The 25,130-nt window shown below is 31.5% G+C and overlaps 2 protein-coding genes across 2 annotated transcripts; one reads left to right on the plus strand and one right to left on the minus strand.

Moving 5' to 3' along the window:
* Window positions 1-6,062: 6,062 nt before the first annotated feature.
* Window positions 6,063-12,494, minus strand: LOC134728231 (BTB/POZ domain-containing protein KCTD7-like). Its single transcript, XM_063592769.1, has 2 exons — window positions 12,219-12,494; window positions 6,063-10,143 (listed from the first exon to the last, which is right to left on the minus strand). Exons 1-2 carry the CDS (start codon window positions 12,420-12,422, stop codon window positions 9,433-9,435), a joined length of 915 nt encoding a protein of 304 aa, XP_063448839.1. The 5' UTR covers window positions 12,423-12,494; the 3' UTR covers window positions 6,063-9,432.
* Window positions 12,495-12,608: 114 nt separating this feature from the next.
* On the plus strand, window positions 12,609-19,988 carry LOC134728232 (uncharacterized). Its single transcript, XM_063592770.1, has 4 exons — window positions 12,609-13,258; window positions 16,380-16,528; window positions 17,498-17,622; window positions 18,260-19,988. Exons 1-4 carry the CDS (start codon window positions 12,667-12,669, stop codon window positions 18,348-18,350), a joined length of 957 nt encoding a protein of 318 aa, XP_063448840.1. The 5' UTR covers window positions 12,609-12,666; the 3' UTR covers window positions 18,351-19,988.
* Window positions 19,989-25,130: the final 5,142 nt, after the last annotated feature.

Here is a 25,130-nt window from a genome sequence, read left to right on the forward strand (position 1 = left end):
AAAATAGGAATGAATAATTCTAAGATGATGTCCTCCTAAGTTCATATTTGTATAGTGTAGACCTTGATGTTATGTATCAATATGCTTGTAGCCAGGATGTCATTAAGACAGGTTATATGGCATCACAAGGCCGACTTGAAATTGTCAAACTTCAATCTGAATCTAAATCTTAAGTAAGTTGAGTTTTCAGGGGAGGGTAGGGAACTGGTTGTTAAAAACCATGGATTTGACAATCAAAAATCATGATGAGGTGGTTAATCCAAGCCACCAGTTGCTGCTTTTTTCATTAGTTTTCTGATGCCATCTTCAACATATGTGTAGTCTTCCTTTCAGTTGAAAGTTGTAGAAGTTGTTTTCACAAATAGGTAACAACCTTATCCCAACTGCCTTTCCGCCTGACATGGTCATACTATAAGATGGTGATGGATTTTGTCCCACACATCAAAACCTCAAAATCTAAATGGAGCTTTCTTCTCCAAATTCAATAATCCATCATTAAGAAAAACAAATCCATAATACATGTACATGTAGCAGGTGCCATCTTTCACATATGACATTCTATAGGGAAGACTCAGTGATCTGGATTGAAAACTGTAGATGCTGTTAAGACAAATTAGATACCCTCCCTATCCCTAACTGCCCATTAATACAAACACCTTTGCCTTTCAATGATGTTGGGACAGATGAACAAAGGTATACCATACATAGTAAAACTGGTGTTTGAAAGGCATACAAAAATGTTTACGTCCCAAGTACAAATGAAGTTAAGGAAGCTTTTAGGAAAACGTTTCCGAGTAATAGTAAGTTTCAGACAGATGAATGGATGGACAAGACATATTGATTGCTTGATTGTTGTTTGCATTAGCACAGAAAGGTTATATCAGGGCAAGAGCTAATTTGAATATTTAGACAGGACAAAGAAATCAAGACTAGAAAGTCGGGAACAAAACATAATTTCACATTACATTTTGCAAAAAAATTAAATTCTATTAAATATTTCATTTTAATTCAACATAAGGGTTATTAATAATAACCTGATATGAAATTCAAAACTAACAAACAAACACAAACAAGAGACATACAATGTTAAATCATAACATCACAGATAAGTCTAACAATGTATATAATTTACAGCTAATTTCTTAATGCATTTAGAGGAAGACTTTGGTTAGCTTGCTTGCTTTGTTTGTATATTGTTCAATTATATTGGGATAATGTCCAATTTAATTTAAATATGATATATAAAGGTTAACTATGTCATATATTTTGTTTGGAGATGTTAATCTTAATTTCAAAGCTTGAATAAACAATAATACAAACAAAGCAAGCACACCAACCAAAGTTTTACTATACAAGCATTAAGAAATTAGCTGTAAAAGAAATAAAAAAAAGCCAATTCAACTGAATCACAATTTTAAGCTTTATAATCAAAATGATTGTTTAAAAAAAAGATTGTCCATAAACAGTTTCATATGTGACATTCCTAAAAATTCAGCATTAATTCTGTGAAGCCAGTAATAAACTTGGGATATTTCATTGAAACAATTTTTTACAAGTCAATTATTTACAATGATTTCTGAAAAAAAAAAATTAAGCACTTTGAACAAAGGCACTTTTATTTGAAAACGTTTATATAACTTTATACAAGTATTCGAATTTTATACCTATTATCACTTATATTTGTTTTGTTTTCTTTATATCTTCAGAACCTTTGTGTGAATGAGGTAAAACAGGTAAATCCAGACTTTTAAAAGGTGGGTTTCAACTTTCAACCCAGGAGAAAATAAAAGGAGAGTTCCAACATCCGTCCCCCTGAAACACCCCCATGGATCCATAACTGTCAAATTTTTAAGTTTTTGAATTTTCAAAAAGCTAGGTAAACTTCATGCATGTCCGACAGTTTATCAGACATTTTGTCAGGAAATAACTAACATGAATTTTAAGATGATTGTATAATAGAAACATTATTTTAGCTATTAGTACTGTGCTGCCAATTATTCCTAATGTCACACTGGTCATGCTGGACAGCTGTCTAACCACTATTGAACACAGCTAATATTAAAACCAAAATGACCATAATCACATGATAATTGAGATTCTTCTGTGGCCCCACTTTCAAGAAGCACGCCGACAAAAGAAAAAGGCTTTCTTTAAGAGAGACCGGCTATTCATTGACGGGAATGAGTTTTTACCGAAAAACAACACACACGTTATGGATACAGACGAAAGACAGACGCGTTCACGCCATCCACCAAAAGACCAAGGTGCTCGACCCAAAGAATTCACCCAGCCGAAAAATCCACAACCCCGTAGAGGACCCCGAAAAGGACAGAACTAGGAATACCGTGGAGGATTAAACAGTACCGTTATAAATGACCAGTGTAAACAAACTAGCGACCTTCACTCTTGTTCATTACCTGTAAATAAAGATATTGATGTTCAAAATAAAACTATTGAAATCCTTTCATTAAATGTATGTGGTATTAAAACGAAACTTTTGTATCCGGAATTTAAGTCATTATTAGATAACCATGACATTTTTTGTTTAACAGAAACGAAACTAGATGATGTAGACGAAATAGATTGTGATAATTTTATTTTTCATTATAAAAACAGAAAGAAGCTAGCAAATCACAAATCTGGTGGTATTGCTTTGGGTTTTAAAAAATATTTAGACAAGTATATTAAATATATTCAGTCAGACTGCCAATTTGTACTTTGGTTTAGTATAGACAAAAAAGTTTTAGATTTACCAAATGATGCTATTTTTGGAATTATATATATCCCACCGATAAATACTTCATATACATCAGAAGATGCATTTACTGAAATTGAATTTGAATTACAAAATTTTTGTAGTAAAACAAACTATATTACTATGCTTGGCGATTTTAATAGTCGCACGGGAAATTTGTCTGATTTTTATAACACTGATAAAGATAGTTCTTTTGAAAATAATTTCACAGATTATGATGAATTAAGTGATGTTGATGTTTTAGATGAACTTGGTATACCAAGGCTGAGAAATAGTATAGATACTGTAGTAAATGGGTATGGAAGAAAATTTATTGATTTTTGTAAAAATAACAGAATGTTTATTCTTAACGGTAGACTGGAAGAAAACAAAACAGGTAGTCCAACTAGTAGAAATTCTAGCGTTATTGACTATGCGTTGAGTTCTACTCATTTTCTATACAACATTTGTAAACTTGAAGTGTTAAATTTTTGTAAACTATTTTCAGATGTACACTCTCCTTTGTCTCTTCAATTGTATACAAATAATGAGATAAAAGACAAATTGTTAACAGAAACATTTTGTTGTGGTGACGAAAGAGTAAATAAATGGAAAAATGAAAAATGTAATGAGTATAAGAACAATATAGATAGAAATAAAGTTGATGATATATGTAATAGATTGTCTGCATATGTAAATGATGTAAAAAATGTTACTAAATATGATATGAATAACATTGTTACTGATATTTGTGATACTTTAACCGAATCTGCCAAGGCAACATTCGGAACTTCGACATTTAATAAAACTATGTTTAAGTGCTCAAAGAACCAGTGTAGTAAAGACTGGTACAATAAAGATTGTAAAAAAGCGCAACGAGAATTTAGAAAATCTAAGAGATTATACAAACATTATGGGTCGAATATTTTTAAAGAACGACTTAGACAAAGTGAATTATATTATAAAAAAGTTATGGATGTTAATATTAAGAATCATAATACAGAAATGAGTAAAAAGATGAAGGAAATAAAAACAAAAAATCCAAAAGAATTTTGGAAATTGTTTAATAGAGGTAGAAAAAGAGAGAAAAGCAATATTTCACTGCAAAACTTATTTGATTTTTTCAAGGACTTAAACAAAAATAAGTTCGAAAATGAGTTTTTGATAGAAAACGATGTAAATTCTGATACAGTAAATGACAATTTGAATTGTCAAATAACCCGGGATGAAATTTTGAAAGCTGTAAAAAAAACTAAAAATAATAAATCTCCGGGTGAAGACCAAGTTATAAATGAATATATTGCTTCTTCTCTTGATTGTATGGTTGATATTTATGTACATTTATTTAATATTGTATTTGATACGGGAATCCTGCCTGAGGCTTGGCTTATTGGAAATGTAATACCTATTTTCAAAAACAAGGGGAGTAAATTAGACGCCAAAAATTATAGGCCGATTACACTTTTGTCATGTCTAGGGAAAGTTTTCACGTCAATTCTTAACGACAGACTTGGGGATTTTGTTGAAAATTATAACATCTTAAATGAAAACCAAGCAGGTTTCCGGCAAGGTTATTCTACAACGGATCATGTTTTTTCATTATATACTTTATTTGAATTATTACGGGTGAAAAAGAAGAAATTATTTTGTGTATTTGTCGACTTCGAAAAAGCTTTTGATTTTATTCATCGAAACTCATTATTTTTCAAACTGATACTAAACCATGTGAATGGAAAATTTCTAAGAATTATTAAAAATATGTATGATGATGTCAAATCTAGAATTGTTCATAATTCAGAAGTTTCTGATGTCTTTGCCTGTGAAACAGGAGTTAGACAAGGGGAAAACCTTTCCCCTTTACTTTTTTCCTTGTATCTAAATGATTTACAAGAATTTTTAGAAAATTCTAATATTGAAGGAATTCAGTCTGTAACAAAAGACATTGAAAATGAACTTTTTGTATATTTTAAATTTTTTCTGTTATTGTATGCTGATGATACAATACTACTTGCTGAATCTAGTCATGATTTGCAATGTATGTTGGACAAATTTTCAGAATATTGTAAACAATGGAAATTGAAAATAAATATAAATAAAACGAAAATTATGATATTTTCAAAAGGTAGAATACCTAGAAATTTGTTATTTAATATAGATGGAAATGAAATTGAGATAGTCAGTAACTATAAATATCTTGGTATTATTTTTTCTAGAAGTGGCTCATTTCTTTCCACCAGAAAATATCTACGTGACCAGGCGATTAAAGCAATGTATGCTGTAATTAAAAAATCCAGATTAAATAACTTGTCGATCGAGTGCCAACTCGATATGTTTGATAAGGCTATTGTTCCTATACTAACTTATGGGTGTGAGATATGGGGATTTGAAAATTTAGATATTCTTGAGAGAGTTCATTTGCGTTTTTGCAAACATATATTGAGGTTAAAAAATTCAACCCCCAATTTTATGGTCTATGGGGAACTGGGAAGATACCCGATTTCAGTTACCGTCAAGTCACGTATGATTAATTTCTGGTGTCGTTTACAAGAAGGGAAAGAGAGCAAATTATCATGTTTATTATATAAGCTGTTATATGTAAATCTCAATAACTATGGTTATGATAGTAAATGGATATTATATATAAAGAAAATTTTTGATGACTGTGGAATGTCAAATATATGGCAAAGTCACAACTTATTTGAGAAACGTTGGGTTGTATTGAGTGTTCAGCAAAGATTAAGAGATCAGTTCATTCAAGAATGGTCAACAGAAATAAACAATTCGCCCAAGGGGCTGTGTTATAGATTGTACAAAAATGTTTTTAAATTTGAACACTATTTATCAGTACTACCATTTAATTTATTAATAACCTTATGTAAATTTAGATGTGGGAATAACCGTTTGCCCATTGAGACGGGAAGGTGGCGCAACATCCCAAGATCTGAAAGATTGTGTCACCTTTGCGCCTCAGCTGACATTGGTGATGAATACCATTATATCATGTCATGTAATTATTTCAAAGATGAAAGATGCAAATACTTACCTCATTATTGTAATAAAAATATAAATGTTATCAAATTCAAACAAGTATGTTCAACCCAAAATATTGTTGAACTTGAGAAACTTTGTAGATTTATTAAATCTATTTCTGTGAAAGTCTATCCTCCTGGTTAATACAACTATGTGTTTATTTGTTATTTGTGTAAATATCATATTAATTTGTATTTCACACATGCTATATCTTATATATGTAATATATATTATTGTAATATCTTCTCTATAACTATGTATTTGGTTTTATGAGAATAAAGATCATTCATTCACATAATGAGTAGTGGACTTTGGCTATATAAGTATGGATTTCCTAACATTAGCTAACTAATTCAAATGGATTTCTACATTTAACATACACAATGTACCCTGACCAACAATAAACAAAGGAATGATCAACAATCAATAACAAATTATAGTACAATTAATAAATAAAAATTGCCATATATGTAGTCTCAAAATAAAAATCAACGATAAAGTAAATAATTGTCTTCAGAACACACATGTACATGTAACATATTTATGCAGAGTAAAGAAATGTTGGTTCAATTACTTTTATTGGTACTAAATTTAATTTTTCATGGATTGAGGAAAAATTGCATTTTCCAATAAATTGGGATTCCTGGTTTTGAAAATTTTGGCATATCAAATAATTGGAATAGAAACTTATATTTTCTGGTTTAATAAAATTGATCCACAAAATCCCAGAAATGCAGTACCCCACTTTAAATAATGAATACACAGTATTCAATACCAAACATACCCAAAAAAATGTGAAGTACATATTTTAAAAGAACTAATCTATAACAATTAATGCATTTTAAACAATTTAACAGTTAAAGTTTTTGATCAACATGATCCATTTTTTACTCAGCTGTGAAATTCAGACAGTTTGCCTAGCTAATTAAAATACTAGTACCTTTTAATACATGTGTTATAAGATTGTGAATTATGCAATTTTGAAATTGTTTAACCTCTAGAGTTCACATGTTCAACTTTCTACAGCTTTCAAAACTTCACACAAAGGCAGTATAACAATTATTTTATAACACCTCAGAGAAAACCCAATTATCTGTGTTTTTTAAATTTCTAAATGTACTTTAGTATGCTAGAGAGTATTGTGACACAAAAACAAATTATTGAATTACTCTCTGTTTTATTTATGCAATCTTAAAAAACAAATCTGTGAAATGCATGTATCTTTGGCATGTAAGCATGGTAAGGAGCCGAATTTAATCCTTGAAAAAGGCTATTATTTGAACTTGAAATTATTTTTAATTATGGAATTTGCAAGATTTCTTGTTATTGAAATTTTTAATAAATTCCAGGTTTATTATGTACTGAAATGTTCTGTGCTGTGCACAACACTATCTAACCAAAATACATTGTATGGAAAGTGTTAAATAAACCGCTCAAAAGATTATACATGTAATACCAAATAATCATGGAATTTATTAAAAATTTTAAACACAAGAAATTATGCAAATTCCATAATTAAAAACAAATAAAGAATAGGCAAAAAATACACCTTATCGTTAATCCCGGCTGACCCGGCCGCTTGAAATTTTGATGCATACAACAATCACTTTCCCATTGTGGCGTCAGATATTTTGTTTTATGACGTCATGTATGTATGCTTGTTGTGCTATTTATCAGATTCCCAGTATCATGATTATATTATTTAAACATAAAACATGTTATGATTGTAAATTGTCAAGAATTTAAAAAAAAAAAATTGCAAAAAATGAAAATGTGAGTTTTTAACAATGTGATTTGGCAGTTGTTTTTTTTATACATTTCTTTTGAATTTTTTGGCACCATAATCAATGGTTAACTGAAAATTCATCGTTTTCACATTTCACAGCTTCAAATACCCATTATAGAGGGGTGTAGGAGGGGTCCTGATCCCAAAATCCTGGGCTGAAAAACATGAAATCCTGAGGTCCCAAAATTGGAAAAAATGATTTCCTGGATCCTGAAAGGGTTAATCCCAAAATCCTGAACTAAAAAACACCAAATCCCACAGTCCCAATGAAAGTCCTATCCCCCTCATTATATTCTGAATTTAGTATTTAAAGATCTTCAAAGGAACAAGACAACAAAGACCATTGTCTACTTTAACTCCAGTGGCAAATACATATAATACATGTATATTCTGGACACTGAGAATTGTACCCATTGAATCTTTTACATGTATTTGTTTACAATTGCTGTCAAGTAAACAAATTTAAATACTTTGAAGGGAATTAAAAATTTACACTAAATTTCAACCAAGGTTATCTTAAACAGCTTATTTCATTTACTAAATTATTTAAGATCAATCGAAGGTCAATGAATCAATAAACAAGTAAATACAGCTGTATCTGATATAATATTACTGGTCAGTTAGTGACCTTTAAACTTGGATGACCAGGTCATTATATAAAAAAAATAGGAGAAATTGAAGGCTAAATTAACAGATCTTTAACAATTTTAAGGCTAAATTAAGAGATCTTTAATAACAATGGACCTTAAGGCATGGGAGATGGATAAAATTGGGCTAATAAAATTTAAAAAAAAAGTCATATAAAAGAGTTGATGTGGATTTTCAATTAAGCAAGATACATGTAGCTTTAAAATTGATTGATTTTGAAGTTGGAATTCAAGTAAAAATTACAGATTTATAACAACAAAGGACCTTGAGACATGGGAGATGGATAAAATTGGGCTAATAAAATTAAAAAAGTCATATAATGGAGTTGATGTGACTTATCAATTAAGCAAGCTATCTTTAAAATTGATTGTTTTAAAAACTAAGATCTGTTTTAAAAAATTCTAATTGCCAACACTACAGAATTTACAACCCATTAAGCTTATTATAACATTATGTAGAAAGTCTATCACTATGATTATCTAAACTTTAAACATTGTCAAATATATATGTAAATTGTCAGCCTATGACACTGGAAAATATTTCTTTAAGAAAATTTCAACTTAAGGTTGATGCAAATAATTCTGTAAGCACTTTCATGTGAAAGAAAACTTAACTTTTTGTTGTAATAAATGTACAGTGTATAATATTTCTGAGACGGAATTTAACTTTTGGTTGTGAAAAATATTTCTGCAAGCATATTCAGATTTTGACAGGTAACAATATAAGAATATGTTCTATGAAAGCCAATGAGACAATTCTCAATCCATATCACAAATTTTTAAAAGTAAACCATTAATTATAGGTCAAAGTACGGCCTTAAACACAGAGCATTGAGCTTGTACAATGTTGTATATCCTTTTAATTTAAATCTCGACTTGGGACTCTTTAACCTTTTTAGGTCTAACATCATTGGAGAAACAAGATAATCTTGAGAGTTAAGCATGTAAAGCACAGCAATCATTAATAGCCCTTGTCCATATGATGACAATTGAATACAAGCAAGACTTCCTTATCTATGTGTTATTGCTAATTGAGACACCTTACCACCCAACACCAAATGACATAGAAGTTAACAAAAACATGTATAGGTAAATAAATGGCCTTCAAAAATGAGCAAAACCCATACCTATGTCTATAGTACATATTTTAAGCATTTCATAGATTCAATCACATTCTCTTACAATCATCAAAATATAACTGTGTATATATATAAATAACTGAACTAACAGATAAATCAAAATATAAAAGACAGTTTGTATGTAAATTTTGGACATGTTTGTCCATGATAATAACGACATTTTCTTTTTGTTTCATGTGGTTTTAAGTTAAATCCTTCCTCTAAATAATCATTCTCTAGACATCTTATGAACATTTCTTCATCTGTATCACCCTCCCAAGGTCCAACTTTAATATGAGCTAGTTCCGCAACACATCCATGTTTTGGATTAAAGTTCGGAGCTTTTGCCACAAATTCAGTTTTGAACATATTAATTATTATCTCCCCTGTTCTAGAAGTAATAGCATGATCCATTGCTATTTTCACAATATTTTGTTTTACAGCAAAATAATTCGGAAAGAGTTGTCTGTGAGCTTCTTTAACATGCATGGCGGCAATGTCAGGCTTAAATTGTAACTGCTCAACTAGTTCATGTAAGCCAAAATAGTTGGCATCTTTGAACACACTTACAGCAACCTCATTAGGTGGAATTGTTCCATTTCTTAAGAAATCTAAAATGTTAGCAAATATATGTCCATTGCTATCTAGAAAATAATTCCCATATTCATCTTTGTCAACAATATGTCTTCCGCTAAACATGGCTGCCAGCATTGAATCTTCATATTTTCGCAATGTTGACAATCTAGTTATGTATTTAATGCCGCCAACATTTAATGGAATCACAGGGGGAAACATCCTATCTCCATGTTCATGGTTCTTTTGAACATTCTGAAAAAAAATGTGTACGGAAATCAATGTTTTAATAGCTGTATTGAGTATAATAGTCCACCCTTAAAAAAATAACTTCAGCAAGTTTTTGATTCCAGATACATGTACATGTAGAACAGTTACTAGAACTAATATGGAGTTTACTACTTATAACATATTCAGCCTGGTCATGCTGGTAGATACACTTGTACCTAGAGTTTATTATTTCTCCCATACAAGTAAATGAAATTTATACCATACTGTCTTTGAAACTTGATAAAATTATACATGTTATCCATATTTTTTTCCCATTATAAATTCAATTTCTATGAATATCTTGCATGTAGCTCATTTTTTAACATCAATCCTACAATTATATGTAGTGGGTCCCATTGGGGTTTTAAAGTGACACAGGATTGACAATTTTTTGAAAGCGTGACACATGAAAGTCAAATTGTTGTGCCATGAAAACAGGAAATGAAGTCCAGGGGGATAAATAATTTGGGAGATATCAATCTTTGATTTCTACTGCGATTTATTTTGGTTCACTCAGGGACATAATATTAGTATACTTTTCTCAGACTTAATGCTTTTTTATAAAATATCAAGAAGATTACAAAAAAAAATTGTCATTCTTCAAACTTAAGTGCAGTCTTTGTAAGAATCAGGCAATTTAGGGAAAAATCAAAACATGATCAGAAAAAACCCACCGAGCTAATCATGCTATTTAATACTAACCATCGTCCTCAAGTTAAAAATAATAGGTCTTTCTTTTGTGTGTGTCTGGTAATATCAAATAACTTGGTTAGAAAATTGGTTAGAATGATAGCAAATTATAGCAAATTACAGAGTTATCTCCCCTTATTCATTAATTTCTAGTGCATTTCAACCAAATTGTATCTTCTTATACCAGAACAGATAATGGAAATAAATGTTATTTTTGTGCATAACTACATTTTATGAACTGAAATCAATGTCAAATTGGGTGGGATTTTTTGGTCATGTTTTCACCACTGACTGATTCTTAGGCAGACTGGCACTTAATTGTTAAACAGTGATATTACCATGATTACATATTTACAATGTCAACCAATTTCTGAACTTATTCTAAAAGAAAATTTTACCCGTAATCATGATTTCTTACTTAACTGTACTAGATATGCTACATGACTCTTAAACTGGAATCTTTTATTACGCTCAGTGGCGGATGCAGATATTTTCGAAAGGGGGGGTGCAAAACATATGTCCCGATTCAAATGCATTGATCGGCCAAAATAAAGGGGGGGTGCACACCCCCGGAACCCCCCCCCCTCTGGATCCGCCACTGACGCTCCACTCAATGAACAAAGTGTAGCAGTCAGTTGAGCTTATATTTGAACATGACTCTATCAAATCCTGGACAATATGATAAAGCTCAGATGCATACCCAGGGGGTTGGGATGGTTAGCAAAATGGTTGGAACCTACATGTACAGGTATCCCTTTTATTACGATCAATGAATGGGGACATATGATTTGAACCCCTTTGAAAAATTATAAAACCGCTTAAGAAGATAGGGCTTGAAAAAAGTGAACATTTTTTTTTACTAGAAACAATAATCAGCATTTTATCTTTAACTTTAAAAATATTTAAACTCAATGTTCAATCACATTGTCCATGTTGTCTAAACTCATCAAAATACAATTAATTTAATAGATATTTTTTTCTTTTTTTTCTTTTTTTCTTTTATAGTCTTTATATTCAAGGTACATGTTGTTTGTACACATGTATTAAGATGCAATAAATTCATGAAATATATGATTTCAATTAAGAATACCCATTGGAAATTCAATTACTATTAAAATTCTTTTTATAAAGCACAATGTAACAACACTTATGTAAATTGTTTCTAGAAAAGTGATCAAAAGTATCATAAAAATGAAATTCAATAAAAAAACGATTTACATTATACCAGTATGAGGATAAATTATCAGATTGAATTTTCTATATATTACATCTGAATTTACCATGCTTAAAAATGTACTTTATAAAAATAATTCTAAAATACGAGTATTCACAGAATGTCTGCAGTTTTATATTTAACTGTATTAACATACCACATTATTTTCATTCATATAATTATTCCGTGTTAAGCTTAATTCAGAAATTTGTCTTGGAATTTCATGTCCCTGTGTGACAGATCTTCTGACATCTGTGTTGACGATTCTTGAGGGATGCGGTTTAGGTTGGATAGGTTTAAGTTGTATGTCTTCCATTGAGTCAGAAGACTCACAGTCACTATTGTTCGCCACACTACTCATTGTAAGGCATGGCACCCATTCAAGTCCTCAAGAAAGTGAATGTTTGTTATTCCGGAATTCAATAAACAAGCACCTGTTATTTACTGGTTCCTTGTCCAATCATAGGTTCTCACTCGCTAACTCTCAAATCGTACCAGTTTATTGACGTTCGAAGATCTCGTACTTTTTCATCATAATATATTTGCCCAAGGAAGTAAGTTATCATTTTATGGGCGTTCTCTAGCTTTTACATAAGGATTTGATTATGGCGTCTGCAAATTCCGATAGGGTGTGTATTCACAATTGGAGAGTTCTATGTCACGGTAAATCAAAACAAGGAAATGGAAGACACGGCTCAATTTACAGGTCATCTAGGCCTGATCTTATGGACCCTCTCGACTTAGAAGAATTCAAGAAACATGGTATTAAATGCATTATTGATTTGAGATCGGATAAAGATTATGAAATAGCGTCTGGATCCAAAGTCCTCGACAACTATTATAAGCTATACAAAGTGGTTCTACCGAAATCCAACTGTTATAAGCAACAGGAACCTGTAATTTGCCAAGCCATTGAAGGGAAAAAGAAGAAAAAGGCAAAGGGACCAGCAACCGAAATTTTGGAAAAGAAACATTTTCTTATAAATTTCTTTACTAGTGCATACACATCAACATTATTCAAAAGAGCGCCGTGGTATATTCAACTAATATCTCTTTTTATTGCAATATTTGACTTCATATTTAGAACGGGCTTTAAAAATTTCGTGCGTTTATTTGCAGTAACTGTTATAAATCGTGCAGGGATAGCAGCTTCTTATTTAGATATTGCTGAAATGAGTAAAGGAGGAATATGTGCTGGTAAGTAATGTGTATATCGTGGAATACACAAATATCGTTATCGTCCTCCCCATCCTCCTCCTCTTCGTCATCAGGCCTCCTCCTCATCATCGTCGTCGTCATCATCGTTATCATCGTCGTCGTCATCATCGTCACTGTCGTTATCATCATCATCCATATCCAACTAAGTTAGACATCACGTGACTTTTGTGACGTATAATAGACGCCATCTTGTATTATATTTCCCCATATAAAATGCATATATGCTTCAATAAAGTTTAATTTTATCATAAACCTGATCCGTTTTCTTACTTTTGCAAATCAATCCTTGATATTCAAACATATTTCTATTAAACAATGTTGGTCCTAACAGTTTAATTTTTGATTAAATTCGGTCAAATCGGAATCGTAAAACATGCACTTTTTCTCGTCATTTCTCCGTTGACGCAATGCTAAATTACCGATACCCATGTCTACATTTACAACAAATAAAGAAATTCTGTAAATAAAACACAAACTTTGCAAATCGATTTAGTATATTCAAACATATAGCTAGCAAGGAATACTACTTAAAACAGTTTAATTTCAGGGCAACTTCGGTCAAACATCGAATTAAAAAAGGGAATTTTCCGAAATTTTTCAAAATGGCGGCTGATGTATCATATGAAAATGTTGCATCCAATGATTTCTATAGGAAGACTTTCCTAGATTATATTTAATTTTTTATAAAGAATCTCTGATGTTTCTGTTATTTTCTTTTAGTGATATTTCGATATCATTGATTTCAAAATTTCTTAATAAAAAAAATATTTGAAGTGTGACACGGGAACATTTATTTTGACAGATATTCATCCAGGAGATACTGTTACCAGAAAATAGTTTACAAAATCTATAATAAAAAAATCTCTTCTTTTTTTAAAGGTGTTTTGCAAGTTTTCTGTATATTTTATTTTTCTTTAGAAATATATTTATACATTCCTTTTAGAACAAAAAATAATTTCATCCTGAGAGAAGAAAAAAACCCAATGACCTATTAAAATAGATAAATATTCTATACCTTTAAAATTTCATTCCTTGACCGAACAGGTGAAATCTAACTTGGGTTATAATGTTACATCATAATATATTGTCAGGTAGACGTGCAAACCAAAAGCAACCAGGTGACATTCAACATCCTGTCAGTGTGTATACATGTATTACCAGAGTTTAAATTTTGTGATATACAAAAGTTTTCATAAATGTACAAATGAATATCTTCTCCTTCCCGTGTCAAATCAGAAAAAGTATGTTTTATAATAAACTTTAGGAAAATATAAATATGATAAAAATTTCTTTAAAAAACTATTTTTTGCCTAAAAGGCATTCAAATATATATATATGTTTCTATAATTATTTCAAAGAAATATTCTGATTCAAATTTTAATTCAAATGAATTTCGATCATTGCATATGATTTAGTTGTAATTTATTTTTTAATTCAATATTTAAAGATAAATCCAGGCAATGAATCGATATAAAGTTTAAATTGTGTTAAATTTTTTTTTTATTGTATACATTCCAACAGAGACTTATAATACGATTGGTCTGGTTTTAACAATATTGTATACCCGATAATATCTCTCGACAGAGTTATCGGTCCTGAATAGGACTGATATAGTTGGGTATGGTTTTCGTAATCGTCATCATTACCGTCTTCAATCATCGTGTTTATTACCATTATCATCGTAGTCGACGTCATCATCGTAATAATTATCGCCATCGTCTTCATCATTATCGTCATCTTCACCATCATCATGACCACTCATCATTTTCAGCATCATCGCTGACATCGTATTCATCATATCAGAATTAACTTATGCGACCAGTTTCCAATGTTTTTTTCTTCTATTTTACTTGTATTTGGAATCAGTGTAGACTTAATCATAGTGGAGGGGGAGGACAGGGGGTACCCTTCTCCCACCCCTCTTCTCCTTTCTCCTCAGTACCCCTCTTCTTATTTTTTTTTTTTTCATTTACCGGAAAAAAGAGAGATATTTTATTTTTTCATATTTTATTTTTTCCTCCAACTTTTTCTTCTTTCTCCCAGCCTTCCTCTCCTTTCTCCTACCCCCTTTCTCCCTGTCTCCCTTACCCCTGTCCTCCCCCTCATAGTGATATTATATACATTTATTTCCCGTGTCTGAGGGAGATATGAAGATTTGTTTAACCAAGAAAAATCATATTTCACGATTGGTCCCTAAGTTGTCACACGAGAATAAGTATCATACACGACTTGGGGACGTTTCTTTGTTAAATGTAGTTTTATATGGTTTGGAGGTTCTCCATTTCGCTTAAATGATGAACTACTCCCATTTTGCAGCATAGTGAGTATTCTGCAAATTGTTGTACAGTTGGTACTAAGTCAACAATTCTGGGATACAGGTACATGTATCTCACAATAAACGTTTCTGACATAACAAAAAAAATTTGATTTTAATTGGTCCATTTATCATTCTTGAGTTTGCTGCAGTGGATAAATAAGCCCCTGCCTAGGGAACGTTCATATTAACTTTGTTATTGTATCAGATCCAAGTCATCTAATGTGACGATTTTTTGTAAGCACTCAGTTTTCTCGTGGATGCAGTTCATTAAGCTGTTACAATCTTAGAACTTTGTGCCAAGGAACACTGACAATGTACTTTATCGAGTCACTAAGAAGCTGATTTTGCTTCAGTTGTCGTGGAGAAGTTCAAAATGTTATAGAAAATGGAACAACGATTGCATGCAGAAGTTCACTGACTTATAGCAATAATAATATGTGGTTTGTCTATGGTATGATTATCAATGATCAGCTCTCCACCAGAAACCAAATACGTTTGTTATTAAACTAATCGGGACGGATTAACAGGGGAGGGCTGTTATGGGAACAAAAACATAGTCACTGCCTTGGCATGTTCAAATGATTGTCGTGAATGTACACTAAGAAGCTAATTTTGCTTCAGTCATGTCAGTTGTCGTGGAGAAGTTCATAATGTTATAGCACGGGATCGAACTCACGTGGTTTAAAAGGTGCTGTTTGTTGCAGTATTATTTATGCATATTTTTTTAATTCATAGTCATGTCTTTCATACTGAAAATGAGGTGTTGTTTTTTCGATATTCCAGGACTTAAACTTTTAACGGATAAAAACAACATGCCTGCGATGATCAACTGTGCGCATGGCAAAGACAGAACGGGTATTTTGTCAGCAATGGTTTTATCTGTGTTAGGAGAAACTGAGGAAAATATCATAACAGATTACGCTCTATCACAGGTACATCCTTATGACTAATGTATATATATTAGTAACTAAACGTCCATGGTTCATTAACAAACAGACTCGACTGGAAGATGTAAAAAATAGTCATTGGCATTTTGCTAATAAACTTGTGCAATTTGTAAGTAAGTAATACATACTTTGAATCGAGGTTTAAGTTCAATGCAAAAATATTGTGTAAACTATCATTCATTGATTGTTGGTTGCTTAACATCTCAGCGGCAAATATTTCATTTTTACCCAGGAAGATTGAAATTAAGAATTTCCGATTCGATCTTGGCCAACGCAGAGATAACTACTTCTTGAGGTACGATGATAGTCCATCGGAAGGGGACAAGAATGGCTGGCCCCTGTTAAGAGAGAGCCACCCATATCTCTAAACTGGTCCGCCGTTCCTTCTATAGCTTTGCACCGAAGTCTTGCGATAAGTGAACACAACAGGGGTCCAGTTTAATACCATATCTCTTTCACGTAAAAGACGTCCTTGTAGATTTCGAAAAGGTACAGGCTAAGGTAGCACTCGCACCTGCAAAGTGGAAAATAGATCAGTATAAGTTGCAATAAGTTAATTGCTTCCCAATCCACTATAAATAAATATGCTTAAACTAACCAATCCACTTTCAATAAATATGCTTAAACTAACTTAGTAACTTCTGTACAATAAATCTGTCATACAAATAATATTTATAATAGCACAGCGTCGATGAACGCAAAATTTCAGTATAGCATATACACGGCATATGCATTTTGACGTGTACCCGATATTTGAATTCGCTTACCACATCTTAAATTATTAAGGCATCATGTAGCCTCGGAAAAATATGTGCAGCGAAGAAATATGTATCCAAAATTCTTGTTAACGAAATAAGCGTATATATATCGTGCATACAACGTTGTCCCCTCATCATTTCAATTGATTGGTATACTTTTATGAATACTTTGTAATTTTGCATTCTGAATCTTTAGGAAGGACTTCTACCCATCAGAGATCGAGTATTTAAGGAGGTTGTAGAAAAATATTACTGGGATAAATCGTTCTGTGATGCAAACCCAGAGAACATGAGAATGTTGTTAAATTACTTAAATAAAACGTAAGTTTGCATATATATGTCTCTGTTTTTTGTAACTTTAAATTGGTTTCGTTCTCATGCAGAAGCGGATTTAGGGGGGGGGGGGGTGCTTTTTGGGAAAACATTTGGTTGCTTATATAGGGAATCACTGAAGCGTGATTGGGGCGGGCCCGGTCTCCACTTATGAAAATTTCTAGATCCGCCAGTGTCAAGAAATTGATGCTGCAGTAGAAAAACAATGAAATTAGTTTCCTGACTTCTGTAACAATGTTATTACAGCAATGACAATGTAAAAATGTAATGACATCAGTGACAATGTAAAAATGTTATTACACCAATGCCAATGTAAAAATGTAATTACATCAATGACAATGTCAAAATATTATTACATCAATGACTATGTAGACAATTTGATTGAAATTAATCATATGACATTAAGAATAAATTAATTTTTTTTAAATATGTTTTTGGGCTTAGCCATTTCCAAATATCTTAGCATGACTATCCCATTTTGAAATATCAGAAATAGTTGCTATACTCAAAATAATTTGGAGATATTGAATATTATGTCAATATTTTAATGATACTGCATGTAAAATATATATATATATATATATACCTCCTTCAAGTATTTTATTATTAAGTTAAACAATTTTAGGTATGGTTCAGTAAAAGATTATTTAGTTTCCATTGGATTCAGTGAAGAAGAACAAGAAATACTTAGAAAGAACTTACTGGAACATGAATAGTGATGTATACTGTATGTTTGCTAGAATATTTCTAGTCATTGTATATATATATTAGTAGTATTGTAAAAGCATGTTATTACCTCCATATATGAAGTATATAAATTTTCCACTTTTTTTATCAAATGATCTCGGAGGAGGGTCATCCCAAAACAGGGAAATATATGCCTGCAATGCATGAGGATCTGTAAAGGGGTCCTTCAATTCTGTATTCTTAAATTTTGATGCCATTTTTCTCTATTCCTGATCTTTTTCATTATTGTTTTGGCCAATTATTTTTAATTAAAGATGACATAGAGAGGTAGCCTTTTTTCATGCCAACAAAGTGCTACCAGAATGTTCCCCCTTGGCACAGAATAGCTGATATTTATTATTACTTTGTTCCAAAATTATATATGACTGAGATATTTTGTGAAAATATTTGAGAGGTTGGATTTTCCCCCTCACTTTTACATTATTTCCTTTTTTTTCATTGAGTTTATCATAAGATTATTTAGAGTGGTTTTATATGAAAGCCATTATAAAATTATTGCTTAAGTTATCACTTTGTAGCTCACCTGGCCCACAGGGCCAAGTGAGCTTTTCTCATCACTTGGCGTCCGTTGTCGTCATCGTTAACTTTTACAAAAATCTTCTCTGAAACTACTGGGCCAAACTGAACCAAACTTGGCCACAATCGTCATTGGGGTATCTAGTTTTTAAAATGTGTGGCGTGACCCGGCCAACCAACCAAGATGGCCGCCATGGCTAAAAATAGAACATAGGGGTAAAATGCAGTTTTTGGCAAATAACTCAAAAACAAAAGCATCTAGAGCAAATCTGACTTGGGGTTAAATTGTTTATCAGGTCAAGATCTATCTGTCTACAAATTTTCAGATTCCCTGAAATTTTCAGATTAATTGGACAACCCGTTGTTGGGTTGCTGCCCCTGAACTGGTGATTTTAAGGAAATTTTGCTGCTTTTGGTTATTATCTTGAATATTATTATAGATAGAGATAAACTTTAAAATACAATTAATGTTCGCAAAGAAAGATCTATAAATAAGTCATCATGACTGAAATGGTCAGTTGACCCCTTTAGGAGTTATTGCCCTTTATAGTCAAGTTTTAACCATTTTTTCGTAAATCTTAGTTATCTTTTACAACAATCTTCTCCTCTGAAACTGCTAGGCCAAGTTAATTATAGAGGTTCAGTTAACTAAGATGTATAAACACATCATCACCAAAACACAATTTTGTCATGAATCCATCTGCGTCCTTTGTTTAATATTCACATATACCAAGGTGAGCGACACAGGCTCTTTAGAGCCTCTGGTTTATTTAGAGAGAAATGAAGAGAATGGTAAATTTTATTTGTATTAAACATTACGACGATAAGGGTTCTCTACCTACATGAAACTTCAGATGCATTAGTTCATCAGTCCTTCAATTTCGACAATAGGTAAACAAATCTTGATCACCATACAAATTACACGGTACTAATATCCTTTCTGCAACTATCTTTGGAATGCTCAATTCATACTTTTCTCAGCAGCATATTATCAGTTTTTTTTGTATTTTTTTTGTCAGAAGGCAACAAAGTGAGACGGACAAACAGATCGGTCAAACATTTACACCTAGGGGCGGATCCAGCAACCCATAGTAAAAGGGGGGGGGGGGGGTTCCAACTATGCTCCTATTCAAATACATTGTCAAAAAAGGGGAAGGGGTTCCAACACCTGGAACCCCCCTGGATCTACCAATGATACCTGCCATGACCATGCTATTTGTTGTGTAATTGAAACACTATATTAACCTTAATGTGATTACAAACTTAATCAAAACTTACTTGTTTATGGTTTATAAACTTAATATAAATCCTGGTAAATGATCATGAATGTGTATTTTTATCTACTCTTAGCTCATAGATAACATACCTTGTAAATAGAATGAGCTACTAATTCAAAAGCTATTGAAACAAATCTTATATTTTTTTATTGAAATATTTGTACATTTCTTTATTTCTCCAACAATAACCTCAGATCATAGATCAGATTAGAGTCTTAAGCTTTTTTACTGTTCATGAGGTTTTGTTGTATATACCAAATTAATATGCTGTGATATTTTTTATGTTTATTATTATTTGTTTTAGGATTTTTATTGACAAAGATTGAAACTACTTATAGTCAATAAGGTTTGTTTCACCCATCTTTATATTGGGCCTAAAATAAAATATTGTTTGTTTCCCCAATCCCAAACGACCCTGCAAAAACAGTGCTACTCATAAGATTTTATTGTCAAAACCAAGTCAAATATCATTTTATTCATTTCCAATTTCCTGGCTTGCCAGATTGTACGATATTGTTCAAGCTTTTTGGAAAAATAAAATTATTTTCCTACCTACCTACCCACACCTGGCTTGGCAGGGTCGGGATTGGGGAAACAAATAATATATTAATTTAGGCCTTATGCCTTTTTTCAAGAGAAGTTCATCTCCATAATACAGGTACTGTAAACCAACTTATTTTCGCAAGCGATTTATTTTTTCGAATTTCGCAAGTATAAAAAATATGCAAATATAAATCATTGCGAATATTTAAAATTTGGATCTATCCTTATTAAACTACACCAAATAAATAAGAATATCGCCAAATTAAATAGCTGCGAAGTTAATAAAAATAAGTAAAACGGGAAATAAAGTATCCGCAAAATTAAGTTGGTTTACAGTGGTAGCTTTGTTATCTAGCCTAAATTTGGGCTTTATTACATTGCATTATATTTAATTTAATTCATACAAATTACATGTATTCTTTGTTGATATTATCCACCAAGTCCATATCATGTAAATGTCAGCAACTATAGGTCTCTGTATGACCTTTATCAATGAGCATAACCATGACTCTATAGTCAGCTATATGATGGTCCCGTCATGACAAAATAAATGGACTATCAATCAATGTGTGTGTGTATAATCAATATGTGTTAGTTTGTCTTGATGTTGTTTTATACTATATATTTAGAGCTATTTTTAATTGTTATGAAATAAAATACTTTAATTATGAACCAAATTTATCATAGATTTTAATATATTTCTATTTACAATATGTTGTTGTTTTAAACTGATTATAATTGTTATATGAATAAAAAGTATCAAGAAAATTATCTTCCTCTTCTGAATGTTAGCAAATGATTAAAATCCCATAGGTATACTAGCAATGTTTTTCATCCAACATACAAATGTCAAATGATTAAATGTTAAATTGATATTTATCTTCTAAGAAATAAACAAACAAAACATAGTATAAATGAATCGATTCGACTACATAAAAAAATATAAAATTGACATGAAAAAGAGATGAAAGATAGCTTAAGTATAGCCAAACTCACAAGTCAATAACAAACTGACAAAACTTGAGCAAAAAAATGAAAAACAACCAGAAAGGAAACAACATATAAAACACAATAGACTATTAAAGAATCAGCAACAAAAACCTCACCAAAAACCCTTGTCTTGTGCTGAGAAATTAAAGATCAGACTGATCAATTGGGAGTTACAATAATATGTTAACGTATAGTGCACAATTATCTAACCTTCTAAGATATTATGATATTTTCTTATAAGCTAGTAATTTGATTGGATGACAATGCCAGACCAATACAAAGAACAACATTGTTATCTTCACAATAAACTACTAACAACCTGGAAATATATGCTATACTTGACAACAGATATTATGATTTTAACACTTCAAATTACTTAAAGGGACTTTTTTTCAATTAAAAAGCTCTCTACACATATCTGTTCACATAAAGTAATACAAAGTCTCTTGATGTATCAATTTTAATATTTTACCACAAAACTTAAAACAATACATATTATCACAGAATTTAGATACTGGCTGTTTTACTGAAGAAGTAGTACATATATAAGAATCATGCAAAATGGAAATTTTGTGTATGCCACATGGAAGGCTACAAATCTTTATTCTTTTTCATCAGTTTCAAGATGAATCAAGATTAAAGGAATGAGTAATTTATTCCATTTAATGCCTTAGCAGGACTGATAGTTGATAGAGGGGGGAAGGGGTCAAGATCCAAAAAATCCTGGGCTTAAAAACATGAAATCCTGAGGTCACAAATTTAAAACAAATTAAATCCTGACATCTCAAAATTCAAAAAAAAAGAAATCCCAGATCCTGAAACACCAAGCTTAAAAACACCAGATCCTGACGTCCCTAAAAAGGTCCTGCAACCCTCTTGATAACATTTTACTATAGATTATATAGGATATTATTGGAGTTATCTCCCTTAGCGTGAATTATATAATGCATTCTATAGAAATTAATACTCTCCATGTAAGAATCTCTTTAAAAATCATTTACATAAAATTGGAAAATGTGGTATGATTGCCAATGCAGTGAGACAATTATCAAATATAGTTCAATAACATGGATTTAATCAATTATAGGTCACCTTCAACGATAAACAAAACCCATACTGTAGTTTCATTATTATTCGTTGAATACCAATTTTCATGGGTTTCGTTAGTACAGTTGAATCACAAATTTTAATGTTAATCGAAATACAAATTTCTATTAGGTTGTATACAGATATTGGCAGAACCACGAAAACACATATCCACGAAAAGGCAAGCTTTCAGCAGTCCAAGAAAATTAGTACCCATGAAAATAAGTGAATATACAGTACAGGAATCCAAACATACTTTTTATCCTTCCTTCAAAAAAAATGTGTAGGCTTTCCACCCATTAATTACATTTTGCATGATTCTTACATTGAACAATTATTTTACAAACAATGCCTGTGTATAAAAAACAAGATTGTCTAAAGTATACAACATTCAGTCACAACATTTAAGAGGATATGTGCACATAAGAAATCACAAAATAGAATCTTTCCTTAAACGAAAAGAAATTTTATCTTTTATACACAACAAAATTAAGTTAATTTATTATGCATAAAACCTCTTGAATAAGTTGCATCTTGGACATCAGTTAGTTAAATAAATAATCAACAATTTACATTGGATACAAATGAACTCGTGATGCACTTAGGAAATCAAAATAATTACCCGTACTATAATCAATTATGTCTAATAATATAATTAAGAAATAATTCATGGGGGCTTGAATATATCGTGATTTTACCACGGGTTGGCCCTTTATGACAAATATTTTACCCTGAGCGATAGCGAGGGGTAAAATATCGGCATAAAGAGACAACCCGTGGTAAAATATAGATATATTCAAGCCCCTATGAATTATTTCGATTCCAATAGGACAAATACGGCAAATCTTTTGGATCAAAGCGCTCTAGGTGGAGGCTGATATTTGCCGTTCCCATAAATAAATGCACCATTCAATTCGCGTAAAAGAATGGAACACTATGAATAAGTGACATGCTTAAACTGTTTACAATAATGTATTTAGATAGTTTTGGCTGAATTTAATGATAATTTACTCAAATGTCTTATATGTTTAAAAAAAAATTGGCTTATATTACATTTTAGCATCGTTTGTTTAAGTTTTCTTGTTGTAATGATTTAGGTTTCACAAGCGTGTATTTCCCCGTAATATGCTTATGTTCTGACGTTGTTGTTCTATGACGTCGGGTAGCTTATTCATTAAAATACATATGACGTGGGAGTACAATAGGAACAGCCCTAGCAATATATTCATATTTTACCATGGGTGTGTACACAAAGCATTTGAATGGCGTCATGTTAGAATTAATAAATAATTCATTGGGGCTTGAATATATATCGTTATTTTACCACGGGTTGGCCCTTTATGACAAATATTTTACCCTGAGCGATAGCGAGGGGTAAAATATCGGCATAAAGGGACAACCAGTGGTAAAATATAGATATATTCAAGCCCCCATGAATTATTTTGATTCTAATAGGACAAATAAGGCAAATCTTTTGGATCAAAGCGCTCTAGGTGGAGGCTGATATTTGCCGTTCCCATAAATAAATGCACCATTCAATTCGCGTAAAAGAATGGAACACTATGAATAAGTGACATGCTTAAACTGTTTACAATAATGTATTTAGATAGTTTTGGCTGAATTTAATGATAATTTACTCAAATGTCTTATATGTTTAAAAAAAAATTGGCTTATATTACATTTTAGCATCGTTTGTTTAAGTTTTCTTGTTGTAATGATTTAGGTTTCACAAGCGTGTATTTCCCCGTAATATGCTTATGTTCTGACGTCGATGTTCTATGACGTCGGGTAGCTTATTCATTAAAATACATATGACGTGGGAGTACAATAGGAACAGCCCTAGCAATATATTCATATTTTACCACGGGTGTGTACACAAAGCATTTGAATGGCGTCATGTTAGAATTAAGAAATAATTCATTGGGGCTTGAATATATATCGTTATTTTACCACGGGTTGGCCCTTTATGACAAATATTTTACCCTGAGCGATAGCGAGGGGTAAAATATCGGCATAAAGGGACAACCCGTGGTAAAATATAGATATATTCAAGCCCCCATGAATTATTTTGATTCTAATAGGACAAATACGTCAATTTTTTTGGATCGAAGCCCTCTAGGTGGAGGCCATTATTTGACGTTCCCATAAATTAACGCACTTTTAGATTGGCATAAAAGAACGGAGCAAACGGAATAAGTGACATGCTCAAACTATTCACAAAACTTATTTAGATAGATTTGGATGAATTTTAATGATAATTTACTTATATGGCTTCTATGTATAAAACAAAATAGGCTTATACCCCATTTTAGCATCGTTTGTTTACGTTTCCTTGTT

This window comes from Mytilus trossulus, chromosome 8, assembly GCF_036588685.1.
Source record: "Mytilus trossulus isolate FHL-02 chromosome 8, PNRI_Mtr1.1.1.hap1, whole genome shotgun sequence".
Taxonomy (NCBI): Eukaryota; Metazoa; Mollusca; class Bivalvia; order Mytilida; family Mytilidae; genus Mytilus; species Mytilus trossulus.

Excerpts from the sequence above, each read along its gene's own strand:
- LOC134728231 (XM_063592769.1), bottom strand. The coding sequence starts at position 12,422 with ATGAGTAGTGTGGCGAACAATAGTGACTGTGAGTCTTCTGACTCAATG. Across the intron at positions 10,144-12,218 it reads ATATGAATGAAAATAATGTG|AATGTTCAAAAGAACCATGA; the intron begins GTATGTTAATAC and ends ATTTTTTTTCAG.
- LOC134728232 (XM_063592770.1), top strand. The coding sequence starts at position 12,667 with ATGGCGTCTGCAAATTCCGATAGGGTGTGTATTCACAATTGGAGAGTT. Across the intron at positions 16,529-17,497 it reads CAGATTACGCTCTATCACAG|GAAGGACTTCTACCCATCAG; the intron begins GTACATCCTTAT and ends CTGAATCTTTAG. Across the intron at positions 17,623-18,259 it reads TTAAATTACTTAAATAAAAC|GTATGGTTCAGTAAAAGATT; the intron begins GTAAGTTTGCAT and ends AAACAATTTTAG.